At 40.7% G+C, this 23,777-nt stretch overlaps 1 protein-coding gene across 1 annotated transcript in view; it reads right to left on the reverse strand.

The window, feature by feature from the left end:
• The window catches only part of LMCD1 (LIM and cysteine rich domains 1), a 79,844-nt gene extending 73,703 nt beyond the window's left edge, over positions 1 to 6,141 (reverse strand). The window contains exon 1 of the mRNA XM_036739468.1: positions 5,616 to 6,141. Within this exon, the coding sequence (XP_036595363.1) occupies positions 5,616 to 5,642 (27 nt within the window). The 5' untranslated portion in view covers positions 5,643 to 6,141. The remainder of the gene's footprint in view (positions 1 to 5,615) is intronic.
• Positions 6,142 to 23,777: the final 17,636 nt, after the last annotated feature.

Here is a 23,777-nt window from a genome sequence, read left to right on the forward strand (position 1 = left end):
TTTTCAGGCTAACCATTTCTTTCTATTCTTCTTAACAATGGTGAGGGGCTCATATTCTTTTAATCATTCCACGAGGCAGTGAGTCTAGGGAAGACTAAACTCCAATCAATGAAAACATTTATATACTAATAGAATCAGGTAAGCTCTCTCCCTTTCCTTCCACAAACTAAATACTGATTGCCTTATGTGTTCGATTCTGCCCCCCCTCCCCCCACCCCGCTCCCCACATGTAAGCTCCTAGAAGGCAGGAGCGAAGTTGTTTTTTCTTTGTTATTCCAGTACCTACCACAGTTCCCTGAATACAGTAGGCCCCTAAAAGATGTTTGCTACATTGGTAAGCTCTGTGCTGATTCTGAAACTGAAGGCTTAAAAGCTGAGATTGCTGGCTGTTCTCTGACTTTTAATGATCCCTACTCTCCCTGTAGCCACAGGTAATTTAAAGTTGGCTACCTTTGCAAATAAATGCCAGTTGCAAATCTTCAACCAATCTGGGAACTGAAGCATATCCACATAATACCATAAAAATCTTCAATTTTAAAAGTTACATCTTTAGTGTTAACTTTCAGAGGCACTGACACAGGGAATATTCTCCTCTAGCTTGTTTTGGGCCTAAGGAGCTGTACCTATGGGCATCCTTCCAATGTCATAGTAATTAAAGTCTTTAAGGGATGGCTTAGTATGTTTTGAAGACGGAAGGAGCCAATGTCAATTCCCCAGGAGCCATGTTTATGTTGGATCACTTGCCTAGGGACCATGCCAAGAAGCACAGTGCAGGAATGAGAGGTGAAATCAGGGAAGGTCCACCGAGTACCAGGGGGAGATCTAGCCTGGAGCAAGATAAGAGGAAGAAAGATGTGATGGAGGAAAGTCTAGAGACACCCAAAAAGATCTGGGAAGCCACTTGGGATTATAGATTTCAAGCTGGAGGTCATTTATTACATGCCTGCATTTTCTTGTTGAAGAAATTTAGGCCCAAAGAAATTAAAGTGACTTTCCTAGGAGATGTTTATGAGAAAAACCAGTCCAAAAGACTGTTGGTGATGCATGAGTGTGGCTCTAGACAGAGACTGAGGCTGGAAAGATAGAGAAGAAGGAAATCTTCTGGTGCTCTTTCTACTGTGTCACATGGCTTCTCCTTTTGGCAATACACTTTTTGTAAATGGAGTAGGGGAGAGGAACATAAAGAATCCTGTTAGAGGGCAGAGGGGAGTAGAAAGAAATCCAGATCTGGAGTCATATAGCCTTGGTTCCAAACCCAGTTCAGTTACTATCTATAATGGCTGTTCTAAAAGTCTTACTGCAGTTGTAAACCAGTGATGCTTAAGCATCTTGTATTACTCACAGCCTCTCTCTGGATCTCAGTTTCCTCATCTGTAAAATGAGGGAATTAGATCATATGACTCTGAAGTCCCTTCTAGCCCCAAGTCTAGGCTAATGTGATTGCTTGGGCACCTTAGCGATCTGGTATCTAGGTGCACAGTGGATAGAACAGTGGGCCTGGAGTCTGTAGGATGTGAGTTCAAATTTTACTTCTGATACTAGCTGTGTGGCCCTGGGCAAGTCACTTGGCTTTATTTGCCTCAGTTTCCTCATCTGTAAAATGAGCTGGAGAACAAAATGGCAAACCACTCCAACATCTTTGCCAAGATAACCCCCAATGGGGTCACAAAGAGTCAGACATAACTAAAACAACACAACAACAACCGCAAAAGTGGTAAGGCGCTTGCTGGTACTTTGTTTCAGATTTGCAAAATTCCTTAGCAAATGCCTTAGATCAGTGCTATTCTTGCAAGGACTATATAATAAAATGTCAAAGTGGTTAGTAGGGCAGTGTGGTGGAAAGAACCTTGAATTTGGTGTTAGGAAACCCCAGGATCCAGCACCTGATGCTGACATTGACTAGTTGTGTGACTATAGGCAAGTGCCAAATGAGAACAATAACCCCAGTAATCCTCAAAGGATTGTGATGAGGCTCAAATATGATCCAAGTGCTTTGCAAACCTTAAAGGAATCAAAAGATACCAGTACAAATTTACTTAAAAACAAAACAAAACAAAAACAAACCTTCATGGGCAACATAAGCATCAGCTCTTGTTATCTGTTATCTGTTTTCAGAGGGTGTTAGTGATTCTGCATCAATTCTTTTGGAATTGTGCCCACAAGAAAGCCCTGTTCAGACCACAACTGGAGTGTTGTGTTCAGTCCTGAGTGGCCCATTTTAGAGGCTGCATCAATAAACTTGGAGGAGTCTAGAGAAGGACACCCAGCTTGGGGAGATGCCTCCACTTCACGCTGTATGAAGACCAATTGAATTAATGGGTCAAAAGGGACTTTAGTAATAAAAGAGCAACCATGGAGTAGAGAGATTACTTTTGTTCTGTGTGGCCCCAGAGGACAGTGAAGAACAATAGCGGCAAATCTAAGTTTGATTTAAAGAAACATGCTTAATGATTCTAGCTATCCCAAAGTGGACTGAGCCTCCTCTGGAGGCGGTGGGTTCCCTCTCGTTGAAGATTTTCAGGTAAAGGTTACATAGGCCTTCACAGGGTTTATTGTAGAGGGAATTCTTCAGATATGGTTTGCATGAGATGGCTTCTGAGGGTCCGTACCTAATAGAATGATCCAGCACCAGGATTTCTAGCAGGCGATGTTGTACAGAGGAAAGACCAATGGGTGTGGGGCCAAAGGATCAAGGTTCAAATTCTAACTCTGCCATTTTTAAATTGTGTGACCCTGGACAAGGCGTCTGACCTTTCTAGGCCTCGCTATCCTCATCTGTAAAATCAGGGGGTTGAATTTGGTGGTCTCCTTAGCCCCAGTCAACTCTAAATCTATGATTCCAGAATCTCCCTATTTTGTAGGAAGCTTTCTCCATTTGGACGCCCCTCTCTTGGAGGAACAAACACGGTGACTTCTCGAGTGCAGCTGTCAGGTTTACTCCGCTAAGTAAAAATCAAATCATCAAGGCAAGGCCCCTGAGGCACTTCAGTGTCACTGGATTTTTTTTGATGGGGGGAAGGGGAATTACTTTACAATCTTTTGTAAGCTCAATGAAATGACTTCATCTGCAATCATATCCTCTTCAAATCTAAACTCTTATGAAACTGTTTCAAAGTGTCTGCGATTGTACATCCACCAGGCAAATGGAATAAGGCAACCCAGTTGTCAGTTTAATAAGTAAAAAGGTAATAAAGCATTCCGACATGCATTTGAAGGGACATGAAACTTCATGACTACCATTCTTTTCAGCACATTCAACGCCCCTCTCCCACCAACCCCCCTAGTTTTCCTTCTTTTTCGTACATAAGACACTCGGTAACCTCTAAAGCTATTCTCATCTTTTTGATTGTCACAATCCCACGAGGCATAAAATATCTTTCCTTTCATCTCTGCACCATCACATACCTTTTCTAAGCCTGTAATTGGATCCTAATGGAAAATCCACCCTGTGTACGCCAGGGAAGTTGGCATTTGAGGGTGGCAAGGAGGAGAAAATGTTCTTCCTCTAAGCCACATAATCCTGTTTTCCCATGCAAAAGAAAACAAAATTGCCATGCAAAAACCAAAATGGGACTACACCAGGGCTGTCTGCATGCTGCTGGAGCAGGTTTGGGCCTGCTACCCTTATTAGCAATTAATCAGCTTGGACCAAAAGACAAAGTTACAAAATTTCTGGAGGAGTGTGCTCTTCCTCTTGAACTGCTATCTTCACTAGGTCTAGGGAGGAAGTTTGGGCAGAAAACATCTGCTGGTGGAACAATTTTTCTTGATTCCCTATCCCCCAGAACAAAAATGAAGAGAAGATTACTCTATCAGTACTTGGACCATGTATTTTCTCCCACAGGTAGGGCATACATGCCCTTATTTGGGGTCTCCGGACACTTATTGAAGTAAAGTGGCAAGCTGCATCCCACTGCTAACACTAGCTCAGTGACATGGCAAAGTAACTTTACCTCTTTAATTCTCAATTTCCTCATCTGTAAAGTGGGGTTGAGAATTGTGGCTCCTATTTCACAGAGCTATTGGAAGGCTCAAATGAGGTAACCTAAATAAGGTGCTTTGCAGACTTAAAAGTGGTCTATGTCAATGCCTTATTATGATTTATTAACATCTGTTATTACTTGTCTAATTCTCTTTTTGATGGAGTTCAGGCAGGTTTGGTCTTTGGACAGCTATTCCACTGTTCTATTTAATGTTTTGTGGATTTTTTGAATAGGTGGATAAAATGCCTGCTGTTGTATAACTGAATCAAGGTATTGTCCTATAAGATAATAATGATTGTTGTCTTTGGTATTCCAGATCATGGGTGCTCCCAGTATAATTTACAGATTCTGGTCTATAGGTTCTGGAGAAACCTTTAAGCAGTATGGTCAAGTAGAGGGGCTGTGGTGGGGATTGCCCCATAAATGGAATTCTTTGGTGATATACCTCCGGAAATCTTGCCTTTTTATGGAACTTCAAAATCTGTGAATCATTCCTTTCATAGGATTAATAGCAAGGAGGTGCATTGACTGATTGGCATTTCACCTTCTCTCATCACCCAAGTTCCTTAATGAATTCTACACTTTCCAATTTTAGTGAGAAGCATTGGAAAGAACACTGCTTTTAGAGTCAGAAGGCCAGAGTTCAAATCCTGGTTCTATCACTTGCCACTTGAATGGTCTTGGACAAGTTGTCACTTCTTTCTCTGGCTTCCAGTGTTGTCTTCTCTAAAATAAAGGGTTAGAACAGGTGAACTATTAGACTCTTTGGTGTCACATAGAACTAGGAAAGTGCCTCAGGCATCGGCAGGTCAGAGTTCTAGTCACCAGATAGTTCTGGTTCTCTAGCAATGTGACCTTGGGTAAGTCGCATCTCGTCTCTGAGCCTCAAAATCCTCAGCTGTGAAATAAGAGGGTTCAACTAGCTGCTTTCTATGGTCCTTCCCTGTTCTCCCTAGCATTCTGTGATTCTCAAATTTTTCCTTTTCCTTTGACTGTGGTCCAGGTAAATAGCATGTTTTTGAGCTTACAACTGAAACCCTCTCCCTCAGCGTGATTTCCTGTGACCTGTGATTCTTTACACAGTGCCTGCTGGGCTTCTGGCCAGCTCTTCTCAAGAGGGAAATGAGCAGACCCCAGGGACAGAAGTGAGTTCCCTTGTGCTGGAATTGCTGCTCCGGCTGCCAATGTCAGCCACTGAAGAAGCAGTTTTGGCCATGACTGGAATGAGTGGAAGAGAAACCCCAAGGATGAAAGCAAAAGGAGAATTTCCCTTTTGGCAAAACACATTTTCAGTTTGAAAAATGAAAAATCTGTTCCTCCCTCCCCAGTACTGGAGAGTAGAAGAGACAAGTTTCATCTGTCAAATGAAAACTTCTGTTTAAACTTTCATGAAGGCATGATCACCTACAATGACCTAGTTTGGTTTTTAGTGACTATGAACTAACAGGTTTGGGAACCCATCACCTTGGTGCCCGGAGGGAGCTGGAACTTTTCATGGTGGCATTGGATTTAGTGAAAATCAGAGGAAAAAAAAATCAAATACTTAATCATCCTGAAAATTCCAGGTAGGCTTCAGGAAAGTGGAAAGGTAGGAAAAGAAAGTTAAGCAGGGTAAATAAAATCTCAACTCACCTTTTGGACTGCAGGGTTCAACTCCATTGCCAATGTCGCCTTTTCTTCTTGAACAGGGACAGGTTCAGGTTTTGCAGCGTGATGGATTGACTGCACGGAGCTGTAAGGAGCTCCTCTGACAGCTCCTCTTGGAATGACTGATGCCTCGGAGATGTTGGGAGACGGATAACAATACTCCAATTCCAGTTGTGAGCTCTGCACCCAGCCAGTCTGATTCTGGCGGCTTTAACTGGAGAACAGGACTCCCTCTAAAACCTTGCCAGCCAATCGCCGAGGACCTGCCAACTTTTCTGGCCAATCCTAGGGTGAGGCTTTGCTCCTATTGTCACTTTTGCCTGGGAGGCAGAGAGGAGAGGGGAGAGAAGTGTCACCCAATGTGACGTCAGGCTCAGGAAGCTGAGCCAGCTGCCTGAGGCTTGATTCACATCTGTCCCACTGGACTGGGAGCTGCTGTGTGTGGAGGGAGACTGGAATTCACACTCCCTGGATCTCTACTAAACCATACCCAGCTCTCCCCTCCACCCTCAGCCCCACCCCACCCTCTGCCATTGCCTTTAAAGGAAAAGAGAGGGGAGGAGCAGTGTTTTTAGTAATTCATTCAGGTCAAAAGGGAGTGTGATTTGACCAGGAAAACACGGGTATATTTAGTTAACTCGATCCAAAAATAAACTCTGAGCCAAGCTCCCCTTCCCACCATTTCTGACTTATAGAAGAGGGGTAAGGTTTGCAGTCTTAGTGTTGACTCAAAATCTACTAATAATTTCCAAGGCCTGGTAACATTTTCTGGTAATCTGGGAGATATAGCCCTGGAGGTGATTTACAATTTGTTGGAAACAGAATGAGGAGCAAGTAATTACAAGGCTTGGCAGGGATGACAGATCTCCTACAGATAATGTCACTATGTGAGGCGGTTCCTTGGTCCATGGATTCCACAGGCAGACATCTCATTCATGAGAATGGTGGAAGGGCTCAGTTCGATAATTCAATTCCACAAGCAGGCATTAAGCCCCTACTATGCTCAGGGCTCTGGACTAGTGGTAGGGATGGAAAGACAAAAATGAGGCACTTTCTGTCCTTACATTCTCCTGGCACGATACAAAAATGCTCACAGAGCTGGAGTTGGGACCTCAGAGGCCATTGAGCCCAATCCCCTAATTTTACATTATGAAGAAACTGAGGCCACAGAGGTGAAATAAACTTCCCTAAAGTCACAGAGGCAGTCATCATCAGAAACAGGATTTGAACCTGGGTCCTCTGACTTCAGTACCCACCTCATTGTAACTCCCTGCCTCCCTTACTCCATACAACATCATTTCAAGAGGGAGCAAACGCTAAAAAATGGGCTATATCAGGAAAAGTCTCCAGGAGGCAGTGGCAGCTGAGTTGTGTTTTGAAGGAAGTGAGGGATCTTACAAAGATGAGAGAAGGGGGAGTAGTTCAAGTTGATTCAACACAATCATTATTATTTGCCATAGGAAATGTTTTTCACCTTAGGAAATACTGGCGAGTATATTGAGAGGAAAAGTCATGGAGAACGGAGAAGGGTGTGGTGGAGGAGGAAAGAAAAACATTATTATTTTGAATTAGTCTGCTATAGGTGGCACTGCTAGGACCTTATATAATGGGGAGTTTCTCCAGTTCTTGGGATGAAACTCTCTTGTTGCGATTGGGTTAGCTACTCTTGTAAAATAAAGCCAGCAAACCCTTCTCTTTTTATGCCTCCTTGTACATCATTTTGCTTTTAATGAGTATCACAGATCTGGGCCCCTGTAAGTATTTTTTCCCCTTCCCAGACAGAGGATTAAACCCAGACCCCTTTAATCCTGGTGAGAGAGAACATTTCTGTCTATCTTCCTTCCCCAGTCCTGATTGGAACCTGGCACTGCCACCTGTCTGCCTCACTCCCTTGCCAGAAATTAGTGATTATCAAGGGGCAAAATACCTAGAATATGAAACCTGCTATTTAACTGCTCTCTGAGATGTGTTGTTCATTAGAAGAAGAGGAGGAGACTTTGGGTTGGGGTAGGGCAGGGGATAGAGAGAACTAGTTTTGATGACTGCATTTTCTTTAGAATTCTAGATTGTATCTAGAATGTATCATTCCTTCCCCCTAAAAAATGTTGTATTGATGCTTTTAAAAATAGTTCTCACTTCTCAATACTCGTTATCCAATAAAACTCTTCCTTGTTCCAAAGTATATTAAGGCAATGAATGATACATGGTCATATGTGATATTATAGGTTTCATTCTATAATTGAGTCCTCCTTTCTGAGAGAAGACTACATAATAATCTGTAGCATTTATATAGCACTTAATTTGATCCTCAAAATAACCCTGGGAGTTGGGTGCTATTCTTATCTGCATTTTACAGAAGACAAAACTCAGGCCAAAGGAGGTTAAGTGACTTTCCCAGGATCACACAGCTAGAATTCACCTGAGGCAGGATTCTTCTGACTCCAGGTTCAGTACTGTATCCACTGTGCCCCCTCCCTGCCCATATGTTTTATTAACAGTCCTTTATAGTAAAGGTGGGTCATGCCATTGGGCAGTATCTTTTAGGGTTCTTTGTCTTTATTCTTTGGACACATACTTGAAAGGGGCTTTCAACAGTTGATCACTTTCTCTCAAAATTGGCAATGGGTGGGTCAATCATTTGATTACCTTTCCCTTTATTTCTCTAACAATTCTCTTGGTGGTACTGCTTTTTGGTAGGTTGCATTTTAAAAGTAGATTGTTAATGACACCCATTCCTAAGTCAGAATGGCATGGTGGAAAGAGTTCTGAGTTCAAATCCGCATTTGAATTCTGTTTCTGCCCCTTACTACCTGTGAATCTTGGCCAAATCATTTAACCTAGAGGCAGCTGACTGGTGTAGTGGATAAAGCTTTGGACTTGGAGTTAGGAAGTCCTGGGTTGGAATTCCACCTTGGACTTGCTGTGTGATTCTAGGCAAATCACTTAACATCTTGTGCCTCAGTTTCCTCATCTATTAAAAATGAGAATAATTATAGCAATGGTCTCCCAGGGTTGTTATGAGGATAAAAGGAAATTATATATATAATTTTGCAAATCTTTAAGTGCAAAATAATTTCTAGCTATTATTTACCTCATTGGGCTTCAGTGTTCTTTTCTTTAAAATGAAGAAGCAATTGAGCTACTTTAAACCAAACAGCATTATTGTAGATTATTTTATTCCAATGGTCGATCTAATAAATGTTTAAGCAGAAGCAAAGCCCTGTTGTTTGATCCTTATATTTTGTCCAGTGAAGAACTTTCCTACCTCCCTATGTTAAAATAAAATATTATTCTATTAGTAAGAGATAGGTCTCACTTTAGAGTCCAGAATTCCTACCTCTAACACATAGTAATTATGTGATCTTGGGGCAAATCGGTGAACCTCTCAATGTCCCACCCAACTCTCTGAGACCAGAAATCTTAGAAATTCACATAGATGATTTTTTTATCACTAACCAGTGTTTCTGTGGAAGGAGTTTCTATCATGGGTGCTCCTTATACTGATGAAATCACAGGTCTGGACTACTTCCCCCTTCCCCCCATTCCCCACCAAATGGGGTCTTATTAAATGGAATGCAAATAGTTGAGCCAAGACAAGCATTGACTAATGAGGACAACTTCACCATGAATAGCCCTTTCAATAACAGCGCCTAGGAATGGCAGCATCACACAGGCTAAGGCTAGAAGCCAGGATCCCTTATATTTGGACCTGTCTTAAATGAATCAAAGAGAACATTTAAGTGACATGTTTCTCTGGTATCTTTACAAAAAGAAAAAAAAAAGCTCTCAAATAAAATAATTTTACATCACCTCTTCAGCAATATTTCCTGTTCCTCATTCCAGTTAATCATGATAACAATTTTTACTGACCTTCACATAACACTTTAGGTTTTAATAATGCTAATAGTAGTTACATGGGGTGTTAAGATTCTCAGTATGCTTTACCCATGTTCATTTGATTTCAATGACCCTGTAAAGTATTATTATCCCCAATTTACAGATAAGGAAACTGAGGCAGACAGAAGTTAAGTGACTTGCCTAGGGATCCACAGTAATTATCTGAGGCAGGATTCAAATTCGGATTTTCCTAAGTCTAAGCCAAACATTCTAGCCAATGAGTCACCTAGCTGCTTTACAAAGCACTTTAGTTCATTATCTAATTTTAGTTTCATAGTAGGTAGTTTTGTTGTTGTTGTTCAGTTGTTTCAGTCATGTCCGACTCTTCCTGACCCTATTTGGGTTTTTTTTTGGCAAAGATACTGGAGTGATTCCCCATTTCCTTCTCCAGTTCATTTTACAGATCAGGAAACTGAGGCAAACAGGGTTAAGTGACTTGCTCAGAGTCACACAGCTAGTAAATGTCTGAGTGTACATTTGAACTCAGGTCTTCTTGACTCTAGGCTAAGTGCTCTAGCCACTGTGCCACCTAGTGCCCAAGATAGGTAGTACAAGAATTATTATCTCTTACAATGCTAAAATGACACATAGCTAGAATGTGGGAGGTCTGGGTTTGAATCCTGATCATCTGACTATGTAGCTGGAAGGATCCTAAGAGGTCATTGAGTTCAATTTCCTAATTTGATCAGTGAGAAAGCTGAGGCTGAGAGGGATAAGTGATTTTTCCAGAGTCACAAAACTACTACGTGTCTGGGGAAGGATTTGAACTAAGGTTTTCCTGACTCCAATCTCAACAATCTATCCACTGTACCATCTAGTTGCCCAAAATAGATGAGGAAACTGAGGCACACAAAGGTTAAGTGCTTTGCCCAAGGTCACACAGCAAGCCTGGGTTAGAATTTCAACACTCTTCCCAAACCTGGCCAATTGTTTTTCCAGTACACCATGCAAGCTTGTCAATAACCAGATTCCTACTTCTTAAATTCCTTTAAAACACACATACACAATCCTTCTTTAATCTATAAATCCCGCAAATGAAGTAGATTAGAAAGACAGGTACTACTGTTCTCATTTTCCAAGATAAGGTACAAACAAGTGAATGTGCCCGGCATATAGTAGGTGCTTAATAAATGCTAGTTTTCTAACTGCTAATGTCTCAAAAAGACTATTGATTTTAAATCCTAACTTCTCTGTAATATATTATCAAAATACAGTATGACTCCATTTGAAGTAATTCATATTTACACAATGCTTTAAGATTCATAAAATGTTTTTCTCATAATTACCTTATGAAATAGGGAGTAGAAATCTTATTCTCTCCACTTTACAGATAAAGCAACAAGGCATAGAGTGGTTGAGAACCTTGTCCAAGATCACACACCTGGTAAAAGCAGAGCCAGGACTAGAGTGTGGGTCTTCTAGCTCTTGACTGAAGGTTCTTTTCACTACCTACAGCATTCACTGGAGTGTGAAAGGTACACTATGAACTCCTAAACACCTCCAGAAACTTGAAATTCTTTCATCAACATATATTTCATAATGGTTTAATGTAAGTAAGTTTCAATTAGGTTCCATTTGTCTAGCCCAGGAAGATTGGGTTAGAATTCTAATTACATACACTGCTAGTGTTAAACGAGTTAAGGTCCTAACTTTAGAGATCATCCTGTTCAAATCTTTCTTTTTTTTCATAGAAGAAACAGACCATAAAGAGTAGGATTCCTTCCAGTTCGTGCATATATGCCAAAGCCAAGATTCAAATGTGGGTTTTTTGATTCCAACTTCAATCCTCTTTCCATTACACTATGGAGCCTATTCCTCTGTAAACAGTCAAGACAGAGTTACCTATCCTCTTATTTAAGATCTCCAAACAGGGACTCTTGGAATATATCCATGCTGAATTAAACACTCCTAGTGACTGTTATCTCTGGCCTAGAAGTCTCTTACTGCAACTTGTAGGAACTGATGTCAGCTGGTCACCCAGGGAGAAAGACTAAAATCATAGTGTCATGGAAAGAAAGGCTTTAGAACTGGAAGGTGTACTCCTCTGTTTGCAGGTTGACGTCTTGGCTCAGTTTCTCCATAGCATTGGTCCCAAGTTCATGTTCAAGGGCATGTTCACTGCCAGATGAATCTTCTTCTGAGTCAGTGCTGGGTTAGGGTCTTAAAGGCCACTCTAAAAGATCTCTCCTTGATCCTCAGGGCACTGATGCTGGGTTGACTGCAAAACCTACCCTAGACTCATGTAGTTAGCTCTCTCAAAACATTCCCTTGCGTTTGAGATATCTGCCTGAGTGTGATATTCTCACTCTGGAGGAAGAGTAACAGTTATGATTGAGGCGAAAGTTTGTGGTCCACAAATCATTATCTAAGAATGCCTTTGAATGCCTTGGTTAGGGACAATGGACAAGCTCAGTGCTAAATGTAAGGGACTTTCCAGGTGAGGATATTGTAGGTCTTTCATACCGAATTTCACCTTGGTTCACAGTGACTTGAAATAGACAGACTATACGGTTTTGAAAGAAGCTGTATTGGGCATGAAGGGTGAAGCAGCTATTCATTATAGTGGAAAGAAGGACTAGATTTGGAGACAGGAAGATCTGAGTTCAAATCATACCTCAGATACTCACTAGCTATGTGACCCTGGGCAAGTCACTTGTTGAGTCTTTGTTTCCTCACCTACAAAAGGAGGGAGTGAGGCTTGATAGTATCTAATGTTCCTTCTAGCTTTAAATCCCTGATCCTATATAGGAGTTCTGTCATAGGACCTTAATATTGGAAAAAAAAATGTAAGAGGTCTTCTAATTAACCCCTTAATTTTCCAGATGAAGAAACTGAGACTCAAAGAGCAAGTTACCCAAGGTCAATTAAGTAGTAGATGGCAAACCTGAGATTTGTGTCTGAGTCACAGGGCCATAGATCTACCCTTGAAATGAAACTTAGAGGCCATCTTGTTCCTTTTCTAGATGTGAAAACTGAGGCCCTGTGAAATCAAGTGACTTGTCTAAAGTCTCCCTTTCAACACCAAATCTTTCCACTGTCTCATGCTGTCTGTGGCACAGACATTTTTGAAAATTATTGAGTCATATCACAGACATATTCTTGCCTATCACTACTGTAATAACTAGTAAGATGGAAAGCAGGTTGTTAATATGGAAACTGAACTCAAGTGGCATTTTTGTGTATCATTGAAATGTAATTAATTTGAGAATAAAATTAAAATGGCAGAAAAAGAAAATCAAGACCCTTCTGTCCCCAGAGTCCTTGTATCTTGATCTTTCTCAATCACCTTTACTAATAGACTACTTAATAAAGTATTTATTAAGCACCTACAATGTGCCAATCACCCATGCTATGTGATAAGGATGGAAAGACAAAAAGTGAGGCAATTCTTCCACTCAAGGAGCTTACCTTCTGTTGTGTTATACATAGACCCAGACACACTTGCAGAATAAATACAAAATATACACAAGGTGGTTACATGCAGGGCAAAGCTACAGCCTCTCTATGTGTGATGTTGGTTCTTACCTGTATTATTAGAAAACTCCCCACATATTCAAGACCTCTATCTACCCTGTGCTTCCTATGGGAAAAACCCTAAAGAAGAAACTGGGCTTGTTCCCCAGTCAACATTATTTTGAGCAAACTAAGCCTTGTGAGATCATTATTTCTTAGGTTGAAGACAGTTTCTTACAAAGCCCAGATAACATCGGTATGGTTAACCTTCATTAGTGTTTTTTTTTTCCATTCGAACTCTTGTAAAAATTTTTACTGGTAATACTTTCCCCTATGGAATATTGGGTTTCCACAGTTACCTGCAAAAGGTGATCACGATTACATATATTGACTTAGGTACAAAGGCAACATGTTGACTCAGTTTAGATTGAAGGTTTCTAAAGTCACAACTGATCAGCTTGAGACCCTCAAGACTGAGGAATCTAGTTCTATAGTTTGTTAGTGAGAGAAACACATCAAGTACAGTAGGTGAGGTTTATCTTTTTCTTTCCTTTTTCACTTTTTCTGTGCTCTTTCTCAGTCTTCATCTCTAACCACACTTATCAATACTTGTTCTCCTGAGCATTGGTTCATGTTGAACATTTTGGTTCATGTTGAGCATGTTGGTTCAATAAACATTTATTATTATTGTACATGCTATGTACAAGCTACATAGTACCTATGTACAAGGTACAAAGTATTCTGGGATAGTTGTAAAGATAAGCACAATCTCTACCCTCCTGTGGCTTACAAACTAGTAAGAATTTAAAATGTTGCGGATAGTCTTTTTCAGTTATGTTTGGAACTGGGTAGCCTTTGGAGTCATCCTTTCCCCTCTGTGATCTGGGATTCCAATCTTTTATTTCTTTCTACTTCTTTCTTCAAAATTGACCTGTCCTGGCTCCCATTACTTCAGGACCTTTTCTTTTAAGTAAAAAGGCTAGCTAGTCTTATCAGGTCTATCTAGTTTAAGAGAAACTAGTTTGACTAAAATTGTTAAAAGTGATAAGGGTAGAGTGTGTTCCTCCTACAAGATATTTGTATTTTAACAGGAGACTTCAAAGTTTTAACCCAATGGAATGAATAGCATGGATATATCAGGGACCATAACGCCAAAAACTAATCCTCTTCATTCCTCCCATGGTTTTGTAGTGCTTAGGAGAGAGGCTAGGAAGATCTGCCTATCTAGGTTGGAGCAGTCAGTAAATAAATATGTATTAGGCACCTACCATTGAATGGTTTGTAATGCAAAAAGCAAATGTATCAACAATACTTTTTTTTAAAATTAAAACTGGTACAAAAAGTATTATTATCTTATTTAAATTTTTTATCATTATTAAGACAATCAGGATTAAGTGACTTACCCAGGGACACATGGTTAGCCAGAGTCTGAGGCTGGATTTGAACTAGGGTCCTCCTGACTCCAGGGCTAATGCTCTAACCAATGTGCCACCTAGATGCCCCATTATTATCACATTTTGAAGATGAGAAAAATTGAGCCTGAGAGTGGTTAGACTCAACAAAGTTAAGTGACTTGTCCAGAAGTCACAAAGCTAGCAAGTTTTGGGGCAACATTCTAATTCATGTCTTCCTAACACTAAGTAACAGCCCAGTATTGGGCAGCCATGTTAGAAAAAAATGAAAACCTGGGATTTTCATTATTATATTGAGCTCAAATCTGGGTTTTTCCCCAGTAACTTCTCCCTTCTCCTACTTCTTTTTTTCCCTAGGGATATGCAAAATGCTTTTTTCCTTGCCCATATAAAACACCTTCAAATATTTGAAGACACCTGGGCTTTCTCTTTCCTAGTTCCTTACATTACTCATATAATATTTTCCAGACCCTTTGCCATCTTGGCCACACCATTACTGATGTGCTTGATTTTAAAAGGGTGGGCCCTTTGGAAATGTAATACTAAGTGTTCAGAAAATGACTGGAGAAATATGTAGAAAATTATGAAAATAATACCAATAAGGTGGTTGAACAGTGGAGAATACACGTCACTATTTGATCTGGGTACTGTAAGATTGCATCAGCTACTTGTGTACCAGGAAGCATGGTATAGTAGAAAGAACATTGGACTTGAGGTCAGAAGACCTGGGTTCAAATCTCACTACCTTTGTGACCTTGGTCGAGGCAAGCTCCTTAACTTTTCTGCGTCTCAGTTCCTTATCAGTAAAATGTGGGGGTTGGATTAAATGACATCTGAGGTCCCTCTTAGCTTTAAAACTTCAATCCTGTGAATTTCATCTAGTTTGTGGGACAAGATCCACTTTGGACACTTTTCCAGAGAAAGAAGAGAATGATCAGGGATTCTCTCTTGAACATTCTGCCTGCTGATACTGAGGGATTTGCACGGTTTGCATTGGGGAACACAGCTCACTGTGGTGGCTGGATATGAAGGCACTGAAAAGAGATTTCCTTGATCACTTACATGGGTCCCATGGGGAGAAAAGAGACTGGTAAAACTATTATTGTCTGGTCAGTCTCAGAATTCACTTTCTTAATGTGGGGATTTTCAGCATGGTTGCCACACTACGGTACATTCTGAGAAGTGGCTATCTGGGAAACAGTGAGATGCTCAGACTGTCAAAGGGAGGAATTCCAAAGCGAGCCGATCACAGAGTGCTGCTGAATGACGAGTCTGTGCTATACTTGGCTAACAAGGCATGAAGGCACCAAATCCCCTTGACGAAGGCCAGCCATGCCTCTCCAGTGACTGTCTCTGGAAGTGTACAGTGAGCTCAGCTCATCAAAGGAGGGGGTGGAGGGAGGAAATCTGGGGGAAGATGTTCAGTTTATCAAAATGAAATCCAGTGTTTCCGGTTTCTCCAGTCATTTTCACAAGACCAGGACATTGCTGACCTGTGGTATCATTCCAATATTCAGAATGGAGGTGGAGAGGGAAAAAGTGTCAGGATGGGGAAGGGGGAAGGAAAAAAGGTTGAGGGCAGTGGCCACTCAAAATTGAACTGACATCATAGCCTGGAAGGAGATTACAATCATACAGATGATCATGTGGTTTTGAAATTGCCAATAATTTTCATAATAATTTAATTCTGCTGTTTCAATGATTTAAATGGACACAACAGTATAATAAAAAAACAAAAAACAAGCAAACAAACAAACAAAAACACCAGGCTGGAATTTAGAGTCAAGAGATACCTTTATTCAAATCCTGTCTCCAACAATTACCAGTCATGCGGCCATAGACTAGTAGGGTAGGCGATACCATCATAAACAACAAAAGCAAATGCAGGGCCATAGAGATGGGGCAGGAGGCTGTGAATGAGTCCTAAGTAAGGGCAGTGAGGATACTTCAAGTGTGAGCTCTGTCCTAGGTAAAACCTACAGTGCAGCTCTGGATCAGGCTAGGGAGAGAGACCGATGATACTCCTCCCTCCTCTTTCCTTCTCTGGGTTTTTTACTCATTTGAAACTCCTTGCTTCCTTCAGGGATTGGGAAACAGTATATCTTTTGTTTTACATGTTGTTACTTTGTTTCTTAACCTGGTAAAAAAAAAACCTATTGATCAATGGGAAGTCAGTATGTTGTATTTTACTCAGTGTTTAAGTACATATATGAAAGAAGAGAGAGAGGGTAGATGAGCACTCCTTTCCATAGACAAGAAATTTTATCTGAGTTAGGATAGAGGCTTAGAGGGCACACTGTGGAAAAAATGTGTTGGTGTCTATGTTGTCGTTCCTCTTTTGTTCTGGGGGAGGATCAGTGATATCATGAAGGTGATGTCTTGACTTGCACATAACTTGGGTTGGAGAAAGGCAGGGTTGTGCAAAGGCATCTGGCTCACTTTCTCCTCATGGGAGTCCAGTGGCAAGACAAAGATTAAGACAACTGATGATGTAATGGGTGACCTTGGCCTTTCTAAATTAAGGTCTTTCCAAAGTCTCGGTTTGTCTGAGACCATGACCATTCAATGGAGCCATTAGATACTTCACAAAAGGTCCAAAATTCAGATGTCTCTAGAAGTAAAATTGTCAACATGCAATGACAGGGAGCAAAATACAGCCATTTTTACTTTCCCATTTCCCTGGTAGCCACCATTTTTGTTTTTCTCTCTGGGTCAGAAAATCAAGTAACACATCTGCAAAGGGAGTGAATTTGAAAAGGAGAAGCCACGACTCCAAAGGGGAGTCACTGACAGGGAAGCTTCATCCACATGAAGGAAGGGGGGGCAAGTTGTCCAGGACTGCTCAGACATGTCCTTTGGCTCAGGGGATGATACAGAGCTCAGTTTTCCTTGGTTATCAGTACCACCTATTGTTTACATATGTAAAATACTTTATAAACCTTAGGGTAGTATAGAAATACTGGGTACCACTTACATGTATACAATACTTTACAAACCTTAGGGTAGTATAGGAATGCTTGGTATCATTTACATGTGTACAATACTTTATAAACCTTAGGGTACTATAGAAATGCCAGCTATTAAAATGACAAGATCAAGTCAATAGGCATTTATCAAGTGCCTATTATGAGCTAGCTAGTTCTAAAAGTTAGTGATACAAAGAAAGGGGAAAAAAATCCTTGTTCTCCAGGGACTCAGTCTGATGGGGTAGACAGCCACTATGTATAAATAAGATATATAGAAGGTAAATTGGAGATCATTTCAAAGGAAAGGCAGTGAGATTAAAAAGGACTGGGAAAGTGTTCTTGCAGAAGGAGGGACTTTAGCTGAGACATGAAGGAAGCCAGAGAAGCTAGCAGAAAGATAGAAGGGAGAAAGTTCCAGGCATTGGGAGCAACCAGTGAAGATGCCTAGAACTGGGAACTGGAGTGTACTGTGTGAGAAACAGCAAGGAAGGCAGTGTCACTGGGCAGTCAAGTACTTGGAGGGGAATGAGGTATATAAACACCAGAAGGTAGGAAGGGCCAGTGTTATGAAGTCTTTGAAAGATAAACAGGATTTTGCATTTGATTCTGGCAGTGATAGGAAGAAACTGAAATATACTGACTATAGGGATGACATCATTAGATGTCTAGGGAGAACAATTTAACAGTCAAGTAGAGGATGAACTGAGTGAAGAGCGACTTGGATCTTTGCAGTAATCTAGGTGGGAGTTGATAAGGCCTTGTCCAGGGTGATGCCAATATCTGAGAAGAAAGGGGTATGTAGACAAAGGATATTATGAAAGTTGGAATGATAGGATTTGGCAGATTTAAGGCAATGAGCCTAGTTGAAGACTTGACTTTCTTCCTGCCAGAAGAATGCTTTCTCTTTCAGCATATTGTTTCACCACAACTCCTGAGAAAACTTGTCACTAAGTCTCGTAATTATTACCCAAAATCTATTCATTCACATTTTAGTAGCTTAGCCTTTCAGAGTTTCATTGGTATCTACTTGTAAGGGTGGGGTTGCAACTACACTTGTGAAATACAAAGCAAGGTAGAGGAAGGGTTCCACCATGTTGGGTGTACTCCATCTACTGTATGTAGGCCTGTTTAGATGGATTGTAGAGTTTCCTATCTGGAAAATGAGAAGGTTGGACTTGACAGCTTCTGAGGTCACCTTTTAGCTCTAAATCTATGATCCAATGGCAGATTAAGGACAGCTCAGTGGCACAGTGGATAGAGTGCCAGCCCTGGAGTGAGGAAGACTCATCTTGCTGAGTTCAAATCCGGCCTCAGATTCTTACTAGCTGCATAACCTTGGGAGAGTCTCTTAACCCTGTTTGCCTCAGTTTCCTCACTTGTCAAATGAGCTGGAAAGGGAAATGGCAAACTACTCCAGTATCTTGACCCAGAAAACTCCAAATAAGATAATAAAAAGTCACACACAACTGAAATGGCTTAATAACAATGACAACATGGTATATTAAAGAAGGGCATAGACATCAAACTGAATTATTAGGCAGGGATAGTTTCATAGATTTAGTACAGGAAGAAGCATTGGAGGTCACAGCATTCAATACCATTGTTTTATAGCTGGGGATTATGACCTGTGCTGTTGAAGGGAGTACCTACAGGGATGACATCTCATACTCACTGAAGAACCATGGGGGCATCTAAAGGAATTATCAATAACTCTTCTGAACATACTTGGTTGACTTTTCTCTTAGAAGCTTATCTTTCAGAGTTTATTTTGTGTGTGTATTTGAAGATGCCATGTGTGTAAGTGAATCCTGCTAGCTTCTTGAGTTCAGTGATATTTCTTACTCGTCTTTGTCTCCTCCATCTAGCATAGTATCTTCAATGTTTAAATTCACAGTGGAAAAAACATTGGGTTTGGAATCAAAGGATGTTACTTACCAACCTGTAAGACCTTAGGTAGGTCACTTAACAACCCTGGGTCTCAGTTTCCTTGATATAAAATGAAGGGAAGGGGTTGGACTAGAGATACAGTATGGCACAGTGGATAAATTACTGAACTTAAGAATCAGGAAGCATTGGTTCAAATCCTGCCTGAGACCTTTACTGGCTGAGTGACTCTGGGTAAGTCACTAACTTCTCTGGTCTTTGGTTTTGGACAAAAGATTTTCTATCTGAAAGGCCTTATGCAAAGTGTTGGGGCTACAATAAAAGGTAAAAGGCTAAAAGCAAAAACAAAACCAAAAAAAAATATCCAACACTCCTGCCTTCAAAAAGCAGACATTCTGGGGTGTGTGTGTGTGGGGGGGTGGGAAACAACTTAGAAATAACTAGGAATAGATAAGATATATAGAGAGTAGATGAGGATAATAACACTGCGAAAGAATTAGCAGCTGGAGGTGGGGGGGGTACCAGGAAAGACTCCCTGTTGGTAGGAGCTGATTCTTTATTGAAGCTAAGAGGCAGATATAAGGGGGCTCAGCCTTGTATGCATGAAGGACAGCTTGCGAAAAGGCACTGGGATGAGACGAATGTCCTGTTTGAGAAGCTGGAAGTAAACCAGTTTAGACGAATTGTAGAGTTTTCTCACCTGTAAAGTGAGAGGGCCAAACTCAGGGGTCTCTAAGGTCATCTTTTAGGTCTAAATCTTATAGTCCTAGGACTACATGATCTCCAAAGCTGCTTCCAGTTCTACAGCTTCAATCCTATGAATTTCTTGGCCTGGAGATGCTCATTCATCTCAGCTTAATGCAAGAAGTGCGTTTTCCCAAATCCTCAGGTCTGGAGAGTTTCTAACAATAGTCACTGTATACTTTTGACAAGGGATATCCTTGAGGCTCTCCCTAGCTTACATAACAGGAGCCAAGATGCTGGGAAGATCTGGGGTGAGCCATGAAGGCTACTGAGATGCAAATGGCTTTTCAGAAACCAGATGAAGGAAAGCATCAACTTGCAAGAGGTGACTGGGATTAGGGGTTCGCTGCTGGGAGAGTTGCATTTGTACATTCCAGAATTTAGGAGAACAATCCATTGGAAACCACTTCTTAGAATAGGGAGAAATCCTCACTTTTAGCAAGAATGAAAGCCTTGGACAAATGAAGTCAGAAATATCAGCCACACATTGATGTGGACTTTGAATGTGGATTGAAGAAAAGAAACTAAAATAGAAAAGATTGTACCCAAACAACACCTCTCATCTGCTGGATCTTAACATAGGTTTAAAGTAATCCATTATGCACATTAATTTTTTCTAGGAGCCAAAACAATGTTAGTCACATACTTGATTGCAAAAATAGGCCTAAACTTCACATGAAAATGAATTGCATCCTCAGAGAACATAGTGTACCCCCATTGCTTTTTGACCCTCTTCTGTCAGGATTACCCATCCCTTATCCACATAGCAACCCAGGGGATTTTTGGCTAATTTGGAGATGTTTAGGCATAATTTAGAAATGATTCATATACAAATAAGTTGTTACCTAAGTTTGGCCTGGAGTAGTAAAATTGCTATTGGCTTCAATGAGTCAGATTTTGTGGTAGGTGATCAGTTAGCCTAGTAAATTTTTGTCACTTGGGAGGGTTATAAGTTGTTCATATTAGGCTAAGTAGATACCACAGGACACAAGAATGTAAACTTCTCCAGAGCAGGGATCCAGATGTTGACTTTTTAGGGAGAGTCCTTAGCTGAGGCCATGGCCGTTAGTCAGGAACTGCTGGCTGGATATTGAAAGAACAATCAATTAAATAATAAGCTCTTTAAAGTGTGTGATAATACCAAAGTTTACCTTTCCACCTTTGACCTTTCACTGAATTCTAACCTTGTATTCCCAACTTTCTATGGGGTTTCATTTGCCATTGATCACACACTCAAATTATATTATCTGATTCATTCTCTCCTTTCTTAAACTATTTCCTTTCCCACTGCCTTACTTTTGTCTTGGTTGCTCCCATTTTTTTTCAGGCATATTTTGGAGGTTGGAAACTTTGAATTCATTTGTAAATTCCTCCTTCTGTTCGGAACAATAACTATCAATTATTGTGCAAGCACTTATTATGGGAAAAGAGATGTCGGGGAAAAATCTTGGTCCTCATCTCACAAGGCCATATGGGAATGGAGATAAGAATTCTGTTGCTCTATTCCCAACCCATGGGAAACTCTGGAATGCACAGGAGGAAATCTTTAGTGAAGGTAGCAGGGCTGGGACCACCAGACTGGTAGGACTTCATTTAGGGTGTGACTGAAAAGTGGGAGTGGGCTGAAAGTGGGAGAAAGGCATCTGCGTATTTGAACTAATTATTGCAGGTTATTAGGTGTCAAGTTCAATTGCTTCTCCTTGATGAAGGACCATAATATTGTTAGTGTCCTCTAAATTTTTATATGTCAGAGAAAGTCTTTCCTATGGAAAGTGGTCCAATATTTGTCCTTCTAGAATCCTGTAGTACCTCCCTGATTCTCCAATAAATGTTTTTTGGCTTACTGATTGACTCCACCTTAGGTACAGCTCTGACTCATCTTCATTCCTAAATCCAAATCAATAATTTGGCAACCTGTGGTTTGCCTAGAATAGAGGTGGGGAACCTGTGGCCTTGAGGCCACAGGTGGCCCTCTAGGTCTTACTGAAAGGAGTTTTGGAGTCTAAGATTAGTACTTGTTTACATAGACAGTGAAACAGCCTTGATGTTCCATAAGACATGGTACATAAGACTTTCTTCTTACTCTGTCTTATTTGTAAGAAACCAAAACCAAAACCAAACCAAACAAAAAAACAACCAAATGACAACAGCAACAACAACAAAAACCGGTCTGCTCCTATCCAGATGTCAGTGATTTAGTAGGTAAGGGCAATGACTCAAAGGGTCTTGGATAGTGACAGCTTAGAGCCCAGGGGGCAGTAGAATGGCACATAGACTGGATTGGTGACTGGCATTCACTAGAGTTTAAGGCATACATTCCCTTAAGTCTCACTCCAGATAAATGATTCCAAATGAACTGATACTCTGGATAAAGAAGACAGGAAGATCATAGAAGCTTAGTCACTTTCTAAGCAGGGTGATGGTGAATGGAAGTGACAGAAATGAAGATGAGAATCACAGAATCTCAAAGTTGGAACAGAACTCAGAAGCTAACCAAACCAACCCATATTTGAAAAAGAACTCCATGACAACTTGCTCAACAAATAATCACCCGGTTGTTGCTTGATGACCTCCAATGAGATGAAACCAGGCTTGTGCTGGTTTAGCCACCTACTCTCTAGGGGAAAATGTACATGGAACATATTTTAAAGTTTAATCTGCATTATTACCATTTTCTCCATCACTATCTTAAGTCTAGACAGGGAATAAAACAATAAATCAAGCCCTGGTTTGTAGCATTTGCTGATTTCCATGGCCTAAATGCTCATGCTGAAAATTTAACAATAGACTCTCATGAGCTGGTAAGAGCACAGCTCTCACTGGCTTCTAAGGGCCACTACTTCCTGAAGCAAACCATGCCACTTTGGGATTACTGCAATTGTAAGGAAGTTTTTCTTTCTCTCAAGCCAACATTTGCTTCTTTGTACCTTCCACACATCCTGGGGTTGGGGGCCACGAAGTTAATCCCTCTTCCACAAGACAAGTTTTCAAGGGCTTAAAGACAACTATCATGTCCCTCGAGTTGTTTCCTCTTCATAGAAAACATACTCAGATCCTTTGACCAATTCACTGATGGCAAGAATTTGAATTTCTGGTTGATAGTCTGTGGAAACTCTCCAGTCAATCTATGTCCTTCCTGCTCAGAACTGAATACAATACTCTAGCTGAAGTATGATCAAGGCACAGTGCAGAGTGTCTTTTACCTCTTTATTTTTGAAAGCTATATCTCTGTTAATGCAGCCTAAAACTGGATTAACTTTCTTAGCGGCCAATTCAAACTGGAGAATTATATTGACTTGTTGAACCACAAAAATGCCAAATTATTGTCATTTTCTTTGGGATGAACTGCTTAATCTAGCCACAGTTCCCTGTCTTGTACTAATGAAATGAATTTTTTGAATCTTTCCCCACCCCTCAGATGCTAGTGCCTTCCCTTCCATGATTACTATTCTTTAGATATCTTCTATGTAATTTTTCACATGTTGTTTCTCCCATCACAGCGTTGAACTCTTAGAGGACAGGGACAGTTTTTTACCTTTTTTGTATCCTCAGTACTTTAAACACAGTCTCTGACACATAGTAGGTACTTAATAAATGCTTTTTTTACTTATTGACTAGATTTAGTCCTACTAAGTGTCATTTTGGAACCTATCATTTAATGTATTAGCTATTCCTCCCAGATGCGCTATCTGCAAATTGAATAGACATGCCACAGAAACCTTTACCTAAACATGGATTAAAAATAAATGAGTAGCGGATGGCTAAGCACAGATTCCTGGGACCCTCAATTA

Source organism: Trichosurus vulpecula, chromosome 9, assembly GCF_011100635.1.
Source record: "Trichosurus vulpecula isolate mTriVul1 chromosome 9, mTriVul1.pri, whole genome shotgun sequence".
NCBI classification, from domain to species: Eukaryota; Metazoa; Chordata; class Mammalia; order Diprotodontia; family Phalangeridae; genus Trichosurus; species Trichosurus vulpecula.